General features: G+C 47.8%; 1 protein-coding gene across 1 annotated transcript; it reads right to left on the reverse strand.

The window, feature by feature from the left end:
• Window positions 1-12,298: 12,298 nt before the first annotated feature.
• Window positions 12,299-14,353, reverse strand: PtA15_14A145 (uncharacterized protein; the record flags this gene model as incomplete). The annotated part of the gene is made up of 7 exons (XM_053162831.1): window positions 12,299-12,593; window positions 12,656-12,917; window positions 13,037-13,149; window positions 13,261-13,346; window positions 13,489-13,596; window positions 13,828-13,979; window positions 14,044-14,353. 7 exons carry the CDS (start codon window positions 14,351-14,353, stop codon window positions 12,299-12,301), a joined length of 1,326 nt encoding a protein of 441 aa, XP_053026818.1.
• Between the last annotated feature and the right edge of the window lie 716 nt (window positions 14,354-15,069).

The following is a 15,069-nucleotide window of genomic DNA, read 5'->3' on the forward strand; positions in this document are numbered from 1 at the left end:
AAAGTAGTGCTCTCCAAGATTTCTTGGAGTGCACGGTGCTCCACTCCAATTTCTTTGGAGTGGAGCACCGTGCACTCCAAAAATCAATGGAATACACACTACCATCACCCTCAATTACCGGGATAGGCCGGCCATCAAGAGCACACAACATCTTGATGGCCGGTCCAGATTGAAGCAATATGTACAGCCCTCTCAATGGCTGGCACGGACCGGTCACCAAGAGTATACAACCCTCTCAATAACCGGTCTGCACCAGTCACCAAGGGGACACAGCCCTCTTGATAACCGGTCTCCGCCGGTCATTGAGGAGGAGGGGACTCAACACTGTCAATGAACGGTATGCGCCGGTCGTTGAGAGGGTTTTATCTTCTTGATGCCCAGTCAATCCCGGTCATGGAGAGTGTTGAGTCCCCTCGATGAACGGTTGATCCCGGTCATCAAGAGTGTCAAGTCCCCTCAATGATTGGTCAATCCAGGTCACCAAGAGTGTTGAGTCCCCTCGATGACCGGCACAGAATGTTCATCGAGAGGGTTGTATCCCCTCAATGACCAGCACAGACTGGTTATTGAGAGGGTTGTATACTCTTGATGGCCTACCAGCCATCAAAAGGGTTGTCATATCCCTTAATTGATGACCGGTCTGTACCGGTCATCCAGAGCAGTGTATGGTCTCAATGGCCGGTCTATCCTGGTCATCAAGGGTGATGGTAGTGTGTACTCCAATGATTTTTGGAGTGCACAGTGCTCCACTCCAAAGAAATTGGAGTGGCTAGCTGAGCACTCCAAAAAAGCAAATATTACAGTTCTGCTTGGCACCAATAGCCGCGGTTGGCTCCAAGCGGGGGAACCAGCCCGTCTCCCATTTGGTTGCAGTGTTCAAAAATGATCTGGTGAATTTTGCTTTTCAAAATTCACATGTGCACATGCAAGTGAACCTTTTTGCACTGGCTAATAGTCACCCTGATGTACGCGTGTACATTGATGTGGAAATATCACAGCATAGGCCTTTCACAGCCACATGAAAAGTAAAAGCTTTGTGTTGAGACACCAATTGTCCCCCTGATGTACGCAAGTACATGAGAGGGAAAAAATCGCAGGCTGGGGCTTCCACATCTCCATGAAAAGGACAAACTGGTCATGGAACCGAGAAAGGCCTATATTCTGGATGAGTTCTGGATGAATTCTAGATGAGTTCTGGATGATTTCTTGCCAAGTTATGGTTTATTTCAGGATGATTTCCAACTGACTTCCACAGCTGACTTCCAGTCTTTTTCATACCTATCCAATTTTTATTTACCAAAGGCCTCCAGCACATTTATGGAAAAATTTTACGGTAGGGCACTCCCTGGGGAGTGGGAAAATATCTCCCCTGGTGTAATGATAAAATTACTTCCAGTGTATTGATATTTCTGGTAGTAAAGTTGGTTTTGAGTTTCAAAAAAATAAATCTGGGACATAATGTTTTGAGAATCATTTTATAGAGGCCAAGAACCATGAAATAACAGATACTGTAGTGCAGAAGATTTTTATCCTAACTCTGATACACTAACTTTCAGTGAAATCATGGTTATCCAAAAGAAATAAACTACCTGTTTGGGTATATTGAGTGTATCCTGGATAACAATACCCAAGATCTTTAATGAGAAAATTTAGATACACTAACTGTTAGTGTATTAGTATATAATTGGGAATAACAATACCCCATTTGTCTCACCAAATAACCATGGATACATTAAGGGATATTGGCCCGTAGTGTATTGTAGTGGCCCATTGTTGCTCCCAGAAAACTGTGGCAAACCCTCACTGTCATTGGAGGACTTCCTGTCAATATGGAAATCCAGATCTGAGCGGCCAGATTTCAGATTTTGCGGGAAATCTAAGTCCCCAAAGATCCCCAAAGTGATCCAGGGATCTAAAGTTCAGATTTCCCTGCAAAATCTAAAATTCCAGATTTACTCAAAAGCACCAGGAATTCCTCCATTGCCAAATTTGGTAGTGATAGCCTTGGGTTTCAACAAACTAATCCTCTTAAATTATCCCCCCAATGGTGAGTTCTCACTGAATCTGCGCTAGAACTATGTGCACAGGCTGCAACCCAATCATCCCCGCCAACGCCTCCGGAGGCTACGCCTGTGAGGCCAACACTTGAAATGGTGGCCAGGATGGTGGAGGAGGCAACTTATGAGGCCCTGGCCAGGCCCAGGGGGTTGAAGCAGCACCAAAGATAGAGGTGCATATTTCCTGGTTGTAAGCAAAATAACAGCAAGGTGGTCAGCAATCATCTGCTCATAGATTAGTGAACCAGGTGAGGCGGACGTGGAAGAGCAGCAGGTGATTGTCCCAAAGCCCCTTGTTGTCTTGCAAGCCACATTGGGGATTACAATTAGAAAGCTGTAGTACATCATGCTGAGGTCCTGGAGGAGGGTGTTGTCACACTTGAGCTGCTCCTTGAAACAGGTCGTTCTTTGTTGGGCTGAGCTTGATCCTGCAGCCCTGGTGGAGTGAGTTCATGATCTTTAGAACTGAAATCCCCTTTTATTTGTGTTCCAGATACCCCCAATACCGTCTGATCAATGAACAATGACAGGACCTTTACTGTTGCTGACGGCCTTGGGCTGGGAGGGCATTATGTGGCTGGTGGAAATGTGTCAAAATTTGGGCTTTAAGATGCTAGATCTGGTGGGTAGCCCACTGAGACCTGGAAATAAGCTGCAGCACGTCTGCGGCCGTGGGGGGCTTGCCAAATTTGGGGCCATCCTTGATACTATTAACTAATGTGGCAGATCTGGTGGGCAGGCAGATTGGGTCGGGTGGTCCTCCTGAGCTGGATGGTCTTGGGGGGCATGCTGTCCTTCTTGGGCTGGTTGGGTGACCTCCTGTGATTGGAAGGAGGAGGCAGGTCATTGAGGGCAGATTCCGGGGCAGATGGCCAACGGAGACAGCCAAGTCACTGTACTTTATGTTGCCCAGATAATATGTAATATTCTGGGGCCCAGCCTGGTGCGATCTTGGGATTGTGATTATCAGAACCACATCCTCTGTGCCCACCTCCAAACATAAATTGTCAAGGTCAGCATCAACGGGCCCTGCCTAGCGCCGCGGCGCTGTCTGCCCAACTGCTGGCTCAACGGGCCCAATAAGGGCTTCATCCAATCAAAACCTGCACTGATCTTCAATGCATTCATGTAATCTTTGCTCTGTTAGTGTTGGTCCTTACCTTCATGGCTTTTTTTTTGCAGCCGGTCCAGCAAGACCAAGGAAATAAGCAGAGTGCTGTTGTTCAATCTTTTGTAAGAATGTTTGAATGATTGAAAGCGGGCGCGAGATTGTTCAAACAATGCTTGGTAGTGTTTCCAATGGTGTTCACCTTCATCAGAAATCTGGCTAGCTATCTCTGAAGGTCAACTTTGATTTGGATCCAGTTTTTGTTTTTTAACATGATGTTCCACCCTCTTCAGGATTGGTTTGGAAGCTCTCCGTGATTTTTGTGCTTCAGAAGCCTTGCTAGAGTAGCAGGCGCCATTGTGAGTGGTTGTTTCCAAATTCTCTTCTGCCTAACTAAGCCAGGAGGCCAGGAAGTCTCATAACATGTGCCATACATAAATGCATAAAAATATGGAAATACTAAAGCTTCAAGGGCTCTCTAAAACCTTTATACAGCTTTAGGATGATTTTTCCCCCAGAAATATGAAAAACCATTGGAAAAAATCAGAAAAAAAGGGCTCTTCCCAAAAAAAAATGAATATTTTTTCCCCAAAATTTGGGATGCCCCTGTGGGGTTAGTTGAGAAGAGCTGCAGGGCACTGTACTCCTTTCTAATCCTGGGAATAAGTGCTGCATGCAGACACTCCTCCCCACCCAAAAGCATGCACCAAACACAGCTTACATAAGCTGCAGGTGCATACAACATACTTAGTCATCAATTAAGCCCGCACCAATGCAGTTGACCACCCGGATTAGCACCAATCCCAGAGTAAGCTAATCTGCTACTCCTCAAGTTAAACCTGCACCAATGTGGATGCTCTTAAAGGGTGATGTGTCCTGGTGCCGGTCATTGTTGCGCGCCAGTTGCCGCAAGGCCCCTGTGGCATTCTGGGTACCTCCCCATGAGGTAAGGGCAGGCAGGGCATCAAAGCTGTTCTATGGGGGTGGTCTCTCATGTGTGGGTCACCATGGAGTAATCTTAGGGTCCCTTTGGTGTGTCTGGCTGGGGCTCAGATGGGGTGCATCACCTTTTCTTGTTTTTCCCCACTGTTTATTGGTCTGGGAGACCCATATTGGTTGACCTCAGGCTGTTACCCGGGGTTTGGGTTGGGGCATGAGTGCTCAGCCCGCACCCTGAACCCTGTATGCCCCGATCCCCATGGCATGACTTTTTCTCCAAGACGGGTCAGGCCCGGCCTGGCAGGGAAATTCGTAGCCCTTGGAGGAACCCTTCAACCAACAAATAGATGAATCTGAAGGCCAGCAAAGCCTCCCCCCTCCTTGTATAGGCAATTTCACGGCCGTATTGGATGGACACGTGTGTTTTTGCCTTCTCCACTGATTTTTAGGCAACCAACCTTGATTTTATTCCTGCCAAGTTACCAACACAACATGCAAATTTCATATGATCATTCCTGCATGAGAACTTGAATTCAAAAAATGACTAAAAAATTGCTCAAATACCTATCCTGAGCAATTTACCCATAAAAATGCAATGCCCCGGGGTTCAGGGCATGTCAGAGTGCAATCCCAAGCCTTGAAACCCGGGGTCCAAGCACTGGAGCATGGCCTCGGGGCATGGGTTTAGGTTACAGCCTTATATTGCCCCAAACAACCTCCCTGCAGGGGGTTGTGGTTGCAACCCCTTTCACCTAACTTAACACAAGCACCAGGGAAAAAAAGTAGTCAATTGATGGCAAGTGACATGATGCAGCTTTGTTTTCAGCTCCAACACTGCTCCAATGCTGCTCCTCTCCACCAGCACATCTAGGGATCACATGGCAGGTGTCAGGATCAAGGATCAAAGTACTCAATTTGACAAAACTAGATCAAGGGTGAAAGTGCTGCGCTTCAAAAAGCACAGGGCAGCGTGAAGCGCAGCGGTTTTGGTGGCCGCTGCGCTGCGCTGAAAGTAGCGGCCCCGCCCGCTGCGCTACCGCTTTTTGGGTCTGGCAAGAAGCAGGGACCCGCTACTTTCAGCGGTAGCGCAGCTGAACCATCACTGCGCTACCGCTTTTTGAGCTGGCCGCGTAGCGCTCCCCCACTGCCAGCCAAAAAAGTGCAGCGCAGCTGTTTTGGTGGCCGCTGCGCGGCGCTGAAAGGAGCAGCCCCGCCCGCTGCGCTACCACTTTTTGGGTCGGGGAAAAAGCAGACCCCCGCTATTTTCAGTGGTAGCGCAGCGGGACTGGCGCTGCGCTACCGCTTTTTGGGCTGACCGCGCAGCGGTTCCCCGCTGCGCTGCGCTAAAAGACCGCTTTTTTGTAGCGCAGCGCAGCTTTTCAGCCTTGACTAGATGATGCTCAGCTTTGGCCCTGGCCCAGCTGATGCTCAGATTTTACCCTGGCTCAGCTGATGCTCAGTTTTTGTCCTGGCCCAGCTGATGCTCAGCTTTGGCACCGGCCCCCTGATGATCATCTATGACCCTGGCACAGCTGATGCTCAGCCTTGGCTGTGGCTAAGCTGATGCTCAGCTTGGGCCCTAGCCTAGCTGATTTTCAACTCTGGTCCTGTCCAAGCTGATTCCCAATTTTTCTCCCTGGCCTGGCTCAGCTGATACTCAGGGCCAGCTGGACCAGGACTGGGTCAAAGCTGAGCATCAGCTGGGACAGAACTAGGAAAAAGCTGAGCAAGGACTGGTACAAAGCTGAGCATCAGCTGTTCCAGGACTAGTACAAAGCTGAGCATCAGCTGTTCCAGGACTAGTACAAAGCTGAGCATCAGCTGGGCAAGGACTGGTAAAAATGTTTTATTCCAATTCTGAGAGTGAGCTGCGTGAAAAAGCTGAGTATGAGCTGAGCAAAAATCTAAGTATGAGCTGGGTACCAAAGCTGAGTCTCAGCTGGACAGAGCTGAGGATCAGTTGGGCTCATAAAAAACTGAACAGGACCTCCTTGGTAAATTTTGGAATTTGAGGAGATGGCTGGGGGATTGGGGTAGATAGTGGATAGATATTGGATAGATGTTGGGTAGCTGGCTAGAGCTGGTGTGATTCCACTTGTCATGAACTGAATATTTTATTTTCCTGGTGAAGTCCCCCTGGTGGGAGGCTTGCTGTGGCTGGCTGCAAAGCAGCCCCTCCCACAGGGAGGGACTTGCATATTATCCCCCAATTTCATAGGGGAGCAGAAAGTACCAAATGGCTCTGAGGTTTTTTAACTTTTCAATAGCTCTGCCCCCAGCACCTCCAAAAGTCTGAGCCACAGCTTTCTGGCCCTTTGGCATCTCCTCAGAATTTTTGTATCACCATCAATGTATTTTGAATAAATTTTTGAAAATTGAACTCCTGCACAAGGATTCACAAGGCTGTATTGCTTGTAGATCCTGTGAATCCAAAAATCTGCATGCTTCCTAGGTTGTATGCAGAAACTTGACAAATTGTATGTAAATATTGTGTTTTGATAAATTGTTGGACAAATCAAGGCATCCAATGACTGAAAGTTATGTGCTAATGCTGCACAGCAGCAATTTTTTCCTTTGGTTTTGCCACCCACAGCGGAAATTCATGACATCATATGCCTTGCTTAATTAAGCAGCGGCAAGCTTCCCACCCCATCTGATGAACGCCGACCACCATTTCTGTGCCTTTGGTTGCTTCTCTTGACAAAACAGGCCTCACAAATACAAATCACACAATGGGCTTCCGGCCCTAAGCTCCGGAAACAAAGGTTCACGCCGTCCAAATGGCCCTTGAGGGCCTGTCTTCTCCAGCAATTCACCAACTTCTTGGATGTTTGATTTAGTGGCAGTCTTTTGCTCGATGGATGACTCTTTACCAAGAAACTTGGTGTGTGATCAGGGACCCGGATTCTTACAAAACCCGTGGCCAACCGGTAGCCCTCTCTCAAGACAAATGTGCCTTTGTGATCAAGCTTGTACAACTCAAACCAGACTTTTTTCTGCATGAGATTCGAGAGAAACTGTAAGACTCAACCAAAGTCCTGCTCAGCACCGCAGGTGTTCACCGTAAACTCTTCAAATGTTTGGTGATCACCCTGAAAAAACTTGAAACCAAAAACATTCGGAAATGTCTGGTTGCTAAATATGTGTTCATGGAGCGGACAGATTTTTATTCAGCCAAGTCCTTATTGTTTACAGGTGTGTATATCCAGCCAAACTTTCTTTTTTGATCCCAAATCTGATGTTTTTTGATTGGTTGGCTGTTTAGATGAGAGTGCCTTCTGAAACAAGGATCTTCTCCCATCACTTGACAGGTTGCCACAAGGCACCCCCTTGGAGCAACTTCTTGTCAATCAGAATACAGCCCAACTCAGCCTGCTCCCAGCGATCTCAATCAAAGAACTGGTGAGCCTCACAACAACTTTTCATATGTTCACCGGTCGCCAATTTGAGCATTTTTGGGAATTTGACTTGGCAGTTGCCAGTATTGTCAGAATTTCCACTGACTTTCCCCTACTCAAAAGCTTCCTAGAATGAAAGGCTACCCTGACGTTATGGTGCTCCGCTCGGTGGGGCCGGCGGCAGCGCTGTGAGGGGAAGATGTCAAGTGACTGCCCTCAGAATGGTCCGAGTGAAATCGCCGGTGTGATCGAGAATAGATAACTGGTGTGTGGGGGGTGGTTTTGAGAGTTCGCCGGGGTTTGGATCCTCGGCGGCGTTTGTGTTTGGGTGTTGGGGTTTTCAGGGATCAGGCTTGGTGCACAGGTATCGCAAAAGAATCAAAAAAAAAAATCCATCGAATTTCTTTGATAGCCCGTCGTGGATCAGACTGAATGCCATGGCCTCCCATCCTCCAAGCTCGCCGGGAACTTGGATTCCTGGAGGCCTGTCACAGACATGTCATCATCTCCTCGCGCGCCATGCGCGCGCACACACCACAGACAACAGAGAGATAGAAAAGAAAAAAAAAGACAACACAAAGAAGAAAAAGGAAGAGAAATAAAACCAAGAGCTGAAAACATGAAACCAATGAGGACCACAACTTAAGAAGATGAGAAAGGAACCAGGAAGAATGGAAATGGACATGGCTGAGGAAGACAAGGAAGAAACAAAACCAGAAAAGACAAACAACTAGGAATAAATCCACAGGTAGTCTGTGTTAGGACCAAGAAAGGTGAAGAAGGATAGGGAGCTGGAAAAGGGAAAGATGAGAACAGTAAAAGTAAAAGGGGAAGTATGGGAGATAGAGGGGAAAGATAAGGGTTTTGAGGGATCTTGAGTCTTGAGGGATCTTGAGTCTGATCTTGTTCCTGAATACGTGCACCGGTGTGGCCACCACAACGTGAATTCTTTTTATATGTGATAACGCTACATACCATCAAGGCAAGCAAGCTCCAGCCTTGTGTTATGCTGCTGGCATCTATTTTTCAACATATCTTGAAACAAAAATAATTACCTGTGACACTTCCAGATCTTTTTTGCCAGATTGTGAGAGTTAATTCCTGTCTGCGGTGGGCTGCGCCTGCAAATTCTTATTTTTGATTGAGAACAAGTCTTGGTACTCTGATTGGCCAAACAGTAAAAAGGTCAGGAGGACCAAGCAAGAATGGAATCAACAATGAACTTACCCCTCCTCATCTCACTGCTCATCACCCTCCAGCAACACTGGGTCGCTACGCTACGCTACGCTATTTCTGCGCTACGCGTTAGCGTAGCGGCAAAAAGCGCCCATCTATTTTGCATAGCGTTAGCGCGCTGTTAGCGCCGCTACGCTGCGCTAATTTTCAGCGGCGCTAACAGCGCGCCAATTCTTTGTTAGCGTTAGCGCGCCGCTACAGTTGCTACGCTGCGCTGCGCTGCGCTAAAGCGCTTTTAGCGGAAAAAATGCCCTTTTTTCCCGCTAAAGGCGCTGTAGCGCAGCGTAGCGCGCGCTCTTTTGCGCCCTGCATGTGTAGCGTTAGCGCAATTGCGCGCATCTGCGCTAACGCTACGCTATCAGCTAAAATAGCTGCGCACCGCGTGCGCGTAGCGTTAGCGCATATGCGTGCAATTGCGCTAACGCTACGCTAAAAAATAGCGCATTTGTGCTGCGCTATGCTACGCTAACCGCTATGGTTAGCGTAGCGACCCAGTGTTGCCTCCAGCCACTCTTTTTCAGGCTGTTCTCCTTGAGTTTCTCGCCCATTGCAAGCCTACTGAAAAGCTTGGAAAGAGCAAGGTAGAACTGCATCAACAATGAATTTACTCTTGTCATCTCAGTCTTCATCACCTACTCCCTCAACACCACAACACTGATTACAAGTCAGGTTCATTTAATCTGTGTCTTTGTTCTTGAGGTAATTCAGTAGGTCAACCTCTGTCAAACCAAGTCCACCAGAAAATAAAGTGACAAGAAGTGGCATGGCCCAAGCTCTGTACGTGGGTAGAAGGATGGAAAAGTTGACAAGTGAGGTGACAACAAAAAAAGCCACAAACGATTTTACTGCATTCTTGATTGTTGATGTTCTGCTCCTGGTCTCTTTGCTTGACTTTTTCCCAATCCACCATGTCTTGTTATTACAAAATGAATCAGAATGGGTCAAAATCTGCATGCACCTGCATAGATGAGTGATTGTAGCTCACAGCTTGGTGGACATGATCAAGCTTGGCAGACCAAGAGGCAATTCAGGAGTTTGATTGATGTTCCTCTATCAGAAACCAAGTCCTTGGTTATTATAAACACCAAAGAAGGAAAGAATGGTGAGCTGTTGGGAATGAAACCATACCAAAGAGCTTGAAGGTTGTGGTGCAGTGGAATCTGGATGACCTGCTGCTGCATGCAGAAAAAACAAAGAAAAGCATTAACATCTGGGGTTTACAGTCAAAAAAAGCTATCATGTGCTCTGCACTTACAGTTAGTTGAGCCAGTGGTAGGCCATTTTGGTGAAGGCACCAGTTCTTGCTATTGGAGAGGTACCCTGGAAGTGGTGTTTCCCTAGCAAAAAGATTGATCCTGTACTGCAACATTTTTGTTGCTGAGGCTTTGAGGGTTGGGTTTATTGGACGGTGGTGGAGGGCCGGATGCTAGTCAACTGCTCTGGGGCTGACTGGGTGCACTGGTCTACTGGCTGCTGTGGCCGAGATGATTGTCAATGACAACATCATGGCCTTGGAGGGGTAAAAACCAAGAGCCTTGAAGCTTGGGTGAAAATCCAGGAAAATCCTGCAGATCCGTCCAAGGATTCTTCAAAACACAATCAGTTACACCCATTCCTGGAAATGCCCTGCATCCCGCCGACGTTTCTGACTGAGAAATGTCCAGAGGATATCTGGGGAGCATCCAGCAGACGCAAGGTGCAATGAGCATCACTTGGATGCTTCCGGAAGCGTCCAAGTGATGCTTTGCCCTTCAAACCATTGGGCGGACATCAAAAATTGTTGCTGTCCATTGGACACTCTAAAATTGAGAGTGTCCAATAGACATCAGATAAAGCTGTTGACCGGACACTCTTGGTTGAGAATGTCCGGTGGACACCAAAACTGTCGTCCATCGGAGACTCCAGCCAGAGTGTCCGATGGATGTCTGCAAACAATTGTCCAGTGGTTTGTAGTGGGTGTGTGGGGGCCTGATCATAGCATAGCTGGCAGCAAGTGCCCTAGTTGCAGCTAATCCCTCACCCTCTCCTGTTTTTGATTCCGAGTCCGCTCGTAACCCCCCCCCCCCCCCCCCCCCCCAACCCCATCTGCTTAGCAGCGAGACCTTGTGACCGGTCCGCCCGGCAAGCCGCAGTCACCCCCCCACCATACGATCAGGCCAGCAGAGCTGGCCTGACATTTTGAACAAAAGGACATTGTGGCCCACATCCTGCTGATGTTTGCTCACCATCCAGCAGATGCATACAGGGGAAATGTCCGCCATCAAGCATTACAATTGGCATCCAGCGGAAGTTTCCTGCAGCGCCAGAGCTGGACATCCACGGACATGTCCATTAATTCAACGTCTGCGACGGCCTGTGGTGTAATATCACCACCGTGCTTCCCTCTGGCCAAATGCAGATCCACAGATGGATCTTCCAAACTTAAGACATGGTTTGGAATTTTGTTTGGCTGCCTCGGCCTAGATTCCTGGACACTTTTACCGCTAGGGATTGCAGTCTTTAGATTGAGAGGCTGGAACAGGTGTCAAAATTTGCGCATTCATCAACGCTACAAGACTGTCCATTCAGTTTTTTGTTGTTGTTTTTATTACACTTTATCGGGCTGTATTTTTCTTTTTTGCACTGAATACCCCCTCTGCTCCCGCCAAAATTGAGGGATAGCAAGTAAGCCTCTCCTACGGAAGTGGTAGGTTATTGGAACTTGTCAACAACTTCTCGAGCCCATTTGAAAAGTCTTTCCCCGTGGTAGACTATTTTATTAATTATCTCCCAGAAGATGCCGCTGGTTGTTTCAGTTATACTTACTATAAGACTTGGTTCAACACCTGGAAAACCACCTTCAATTCTGTGATCCAGGCGCTCATGGATGTTATAAACCAGTTCAAGTACATTGATTGCGAGTGTGGTCGTTGTGGCCGGTCACGTGCAGATTGGGCCCGTTGGCGATGGCAGGATGAGCGAAACAACGTAACCTTGGTCGGCAGGACTAACGAAATTAACCAACCTCGGTCCGAATTTGATATCTCCTTTGGCCGACTGAATCTACACCAATACTAGTCGTACCACTATCAAGCTTATTGTGTTCTGCTAGCCTGTTAAGACCGGTGATCAAGACTATATTTCTACAATTTACGAGGACAGACAACAAACAAAGTACAGCTGGCAGCAAAACTTCTCCAAAAGTCAAGCCATATGATCACTATAACTAGTTTATTTTCTGCCATACCATTGGTTGCTTTGAGTGTTGTACTTCTGACTGCAAATCTATAGGTTCTTGGAGCTTTGTGGGCCAAAGTCAACAATTGGTGATGGATGCCTTACTTCTTCCAAATGAAAACAAAAGGAAGAAAAACATATTGCCTCCTCGATGTTGTGCTTATTTTGTTATCTATATATGTAAACATATAAGAATTAATCAAATCAGAAGGAAAAGGAAAGAAAAGATGAGCAGCTTGTTGTTTAGCACAGGAATTGGAAAAAGATAGACAACTTCACGAAAAATAGGCAATGTGAGGATTGGAGGTCGAGGACACATCTCAAAGAAACAAGTTGTTTTCGGTCTAGTGTTTATGAGCAGATGGGGGAGGAGGGTTGTAAACGATTTTTCGACTCTTTATACCAGCCCATTTAAGTCTCTTGACCCAGATACTGAGGGCTGTCAAGGTTGTCAAGATGATAACCGTTTGGAATCCCATCTTCTTTCGTTGATCGAGCTCGGGCTCGGCCGCCCAGTTCAAGAAGGTTACGACATCCTTAGCCATCTGGCTGGTTGTTGCTGGCGTGCCGTCCGGATAGTCGACTATTCCATCATACAAGACCCTGGCCATTCCGATCGCACCTCCTGGGAAGTATGGACTGATTGAAACGAGGTTAGCTCGTTCAGTTATTTCTGCGCAATCAATTTCTTGGCAACTGACTTGTAGTTCAACCCATCCCTAATTTCGACCCCAGCAGGCGGATCAACATATCCGGTCAAAAGAGCCATGATGTAATCCGCGCCTCCGTGACGGGCCTTGACGATCAAACTCAAGTCGGGGGGTAGAGCACCGGCATTGGCTGATCGAGCGGCCTCATCGTTCGGGTATGGTCGCGGCATGTAATCGGACAATTTTCCTGGCCTGGTGAACTTATTACCTTCGTCATCTGGTCCATCCTCATATTCCACTTCGGTTGCCATCCCTTTTAATGTCAATAAAAAAAAAGCGCAGGAAAATCAAGCCAGAGTAACTGAGTAGTCAATATCACTTTCTCATCGTGGTACACATGTTCCTTGCAATCGGGCTGTAAGTGAGACTGACCTTTGACTTCATCAACTGTATGTGAGACACCGACCAAATTTCTCCATGCGATTCGGTCGAGAGAGTGACAAGCCGAGCAGACTTCGCGGTAGACTTGGTAGCCACGTCGGATACTGTGAGCATAGATTGACGTTGAAAGCGAGATTGATCAGGCAGAATTTTACTCGTCAACATCACCGCCCGTGGGGTAGAGAAACGAAGACACTAAGATATTGTGGACTAACGCAGCATGATCGAAAGTTTCGAATGGGCCCTTGTGTGGCCATGCGAATGTAGGTGGGTGCAAGCCGTGCTCGGCAGCAGTCATAGCCTGGAAAAACAGATTTCTAGGAATCAGTCGGTCTATATTTGTAAGCATCGGCAGACCTGATTCGCCAAGTCGGGTGTTAAACATGACGACAGGGAAGGTTGGAATTCGGTGGGGATGAAAATTGAAAAGGCGATCAACTCACCTTGGCTTCGGATAAAAATGGAACTCCATATAGTTGAGTATACCAGGTGACTGAGCCTGCGGCTAGAATAGATGAAACAACAGCGGCTGTTCGAGATGTGAGAATGGACTGTGATCACAGCAAGCATAGACAAAAAGTTAGCTTTGGGTTTTAATGATGATAAGGAATACTTGCCAGCGCTTCTCTGGTGTAATAGATTGAGGGGAGAAAAGTGAGTTGGCGATTGCTTAAATGAGACCTGATGGGCTTCATTCTAAGGAGACCAAGCCCAGACTCTAGGCATCGAGATACAAAGGGGGGTGTAAGGAAGGAAGGAGGGGCTTGACTGTGATGACTGACTTCAGGTTGAGCAGTGCTTGAGGCACTACGATTGAAAGTTCTCTTGTTGAGGTTGGCTTTCAAGTTGTTGGTGAATTGAAGTCGAGTGTGATTGTTGGATGCGTTCTTGATCAGGTTAGAGAATAATCGATTTGAGGGGAATGCCATCTCGACTGCGATCGACTTTTGGGGTCGTCTGTACCAGTTGGTGTGTTTCGTTCGGCGGGTTCTCTTAACGGTTGTTATTGTTGATGCTTGCTTTGCGCCTGTCGATCTGGGCAGGGTGTGGTGTCGACCCTGTTGAGTGTTCTTCTTTCTTTTCAGGCACCCGGTCGACCACCCGGGAGAGCTCGACGTCCAACTCGACCAAGTGCGGCCGAGATCGGGGACGAATCAGTTTTCGCCCGACTTTCTGCCCACCAATCAGGAGTTGGATGAAAGCACAGCTCCATTTCACGGAGGTTTTGAGGCCAACGCTCATGTGACATGCGATTCCAGCTGCCGTGTGAACGGCCCCGGGCCCCAGACCCGACCCGAATGATTCCATCGCCGCGACCCATGCTCCGACACAAAGTTTAAATGTATTTTGTGACGCGTGCATAAAGGGTATGGATGCTATACAGCTTAAAGCAGATTGAAATGGGTCACTCTAGAGCTCAGAGGAAACAGCATCCATCGATTTCCTTGGTTTGATAATTGTGAGGTGGACCCCGATGTCTTCTTCCGTACTGGCCGATGCGACCCATTCTAGTAGGCATGCTTGTTCTCGATTCATGCACTGCACATGATGTATCAGGATAGCAGCTCGAAGGCATCACCATCGGGAGATTGGCCGCAATTAGACCAGTCTAGCCGGTGCCGGTAGTGGGATTCGCGTTCGGCTCTTGCATGGTCGAGCCAACACTCCCAACAAAACCCCCGTCCCAGTACCTTTATTAGTTAAGGAGGATGCACATTGCATGCTGTCACCGAGCTAGGACGATTTGCGCATTCCTATCCCGGCCGAACCAGGAGGGACTTATCGGACACGGGTGATGACTTGGCACGTACATAATCACGATGAATCTCCCTGCTTTCAAGCCTCACGCGGACATGCCATCTTGTCCGGAGAAGGTAAGAACTGGCCCCTTCGGAATCGAGTCGCGACATAAACAAATCACACACTGCCGTACCGCGTCAGGCCGCATCAAAAGAATCCCGCTTCACCAGCCTTTCCACCACTGCAGTTACCATGGTAACCTGAAAGTCTCAAGACTAAAAGCG

This window comes from Puccinia triticina, chromosome 14A (assembly GCF_026914185.1).
Source record: "Puccinia triticina chromosome 14A, complete sequence".
NCBI classification, from domain to species: Eukaryota; Fungi; Basidiomycota; class Pucciniomycetes; order Pucciniales; family Pucciniaceae; genus Puccinia; species Puccinia triticina.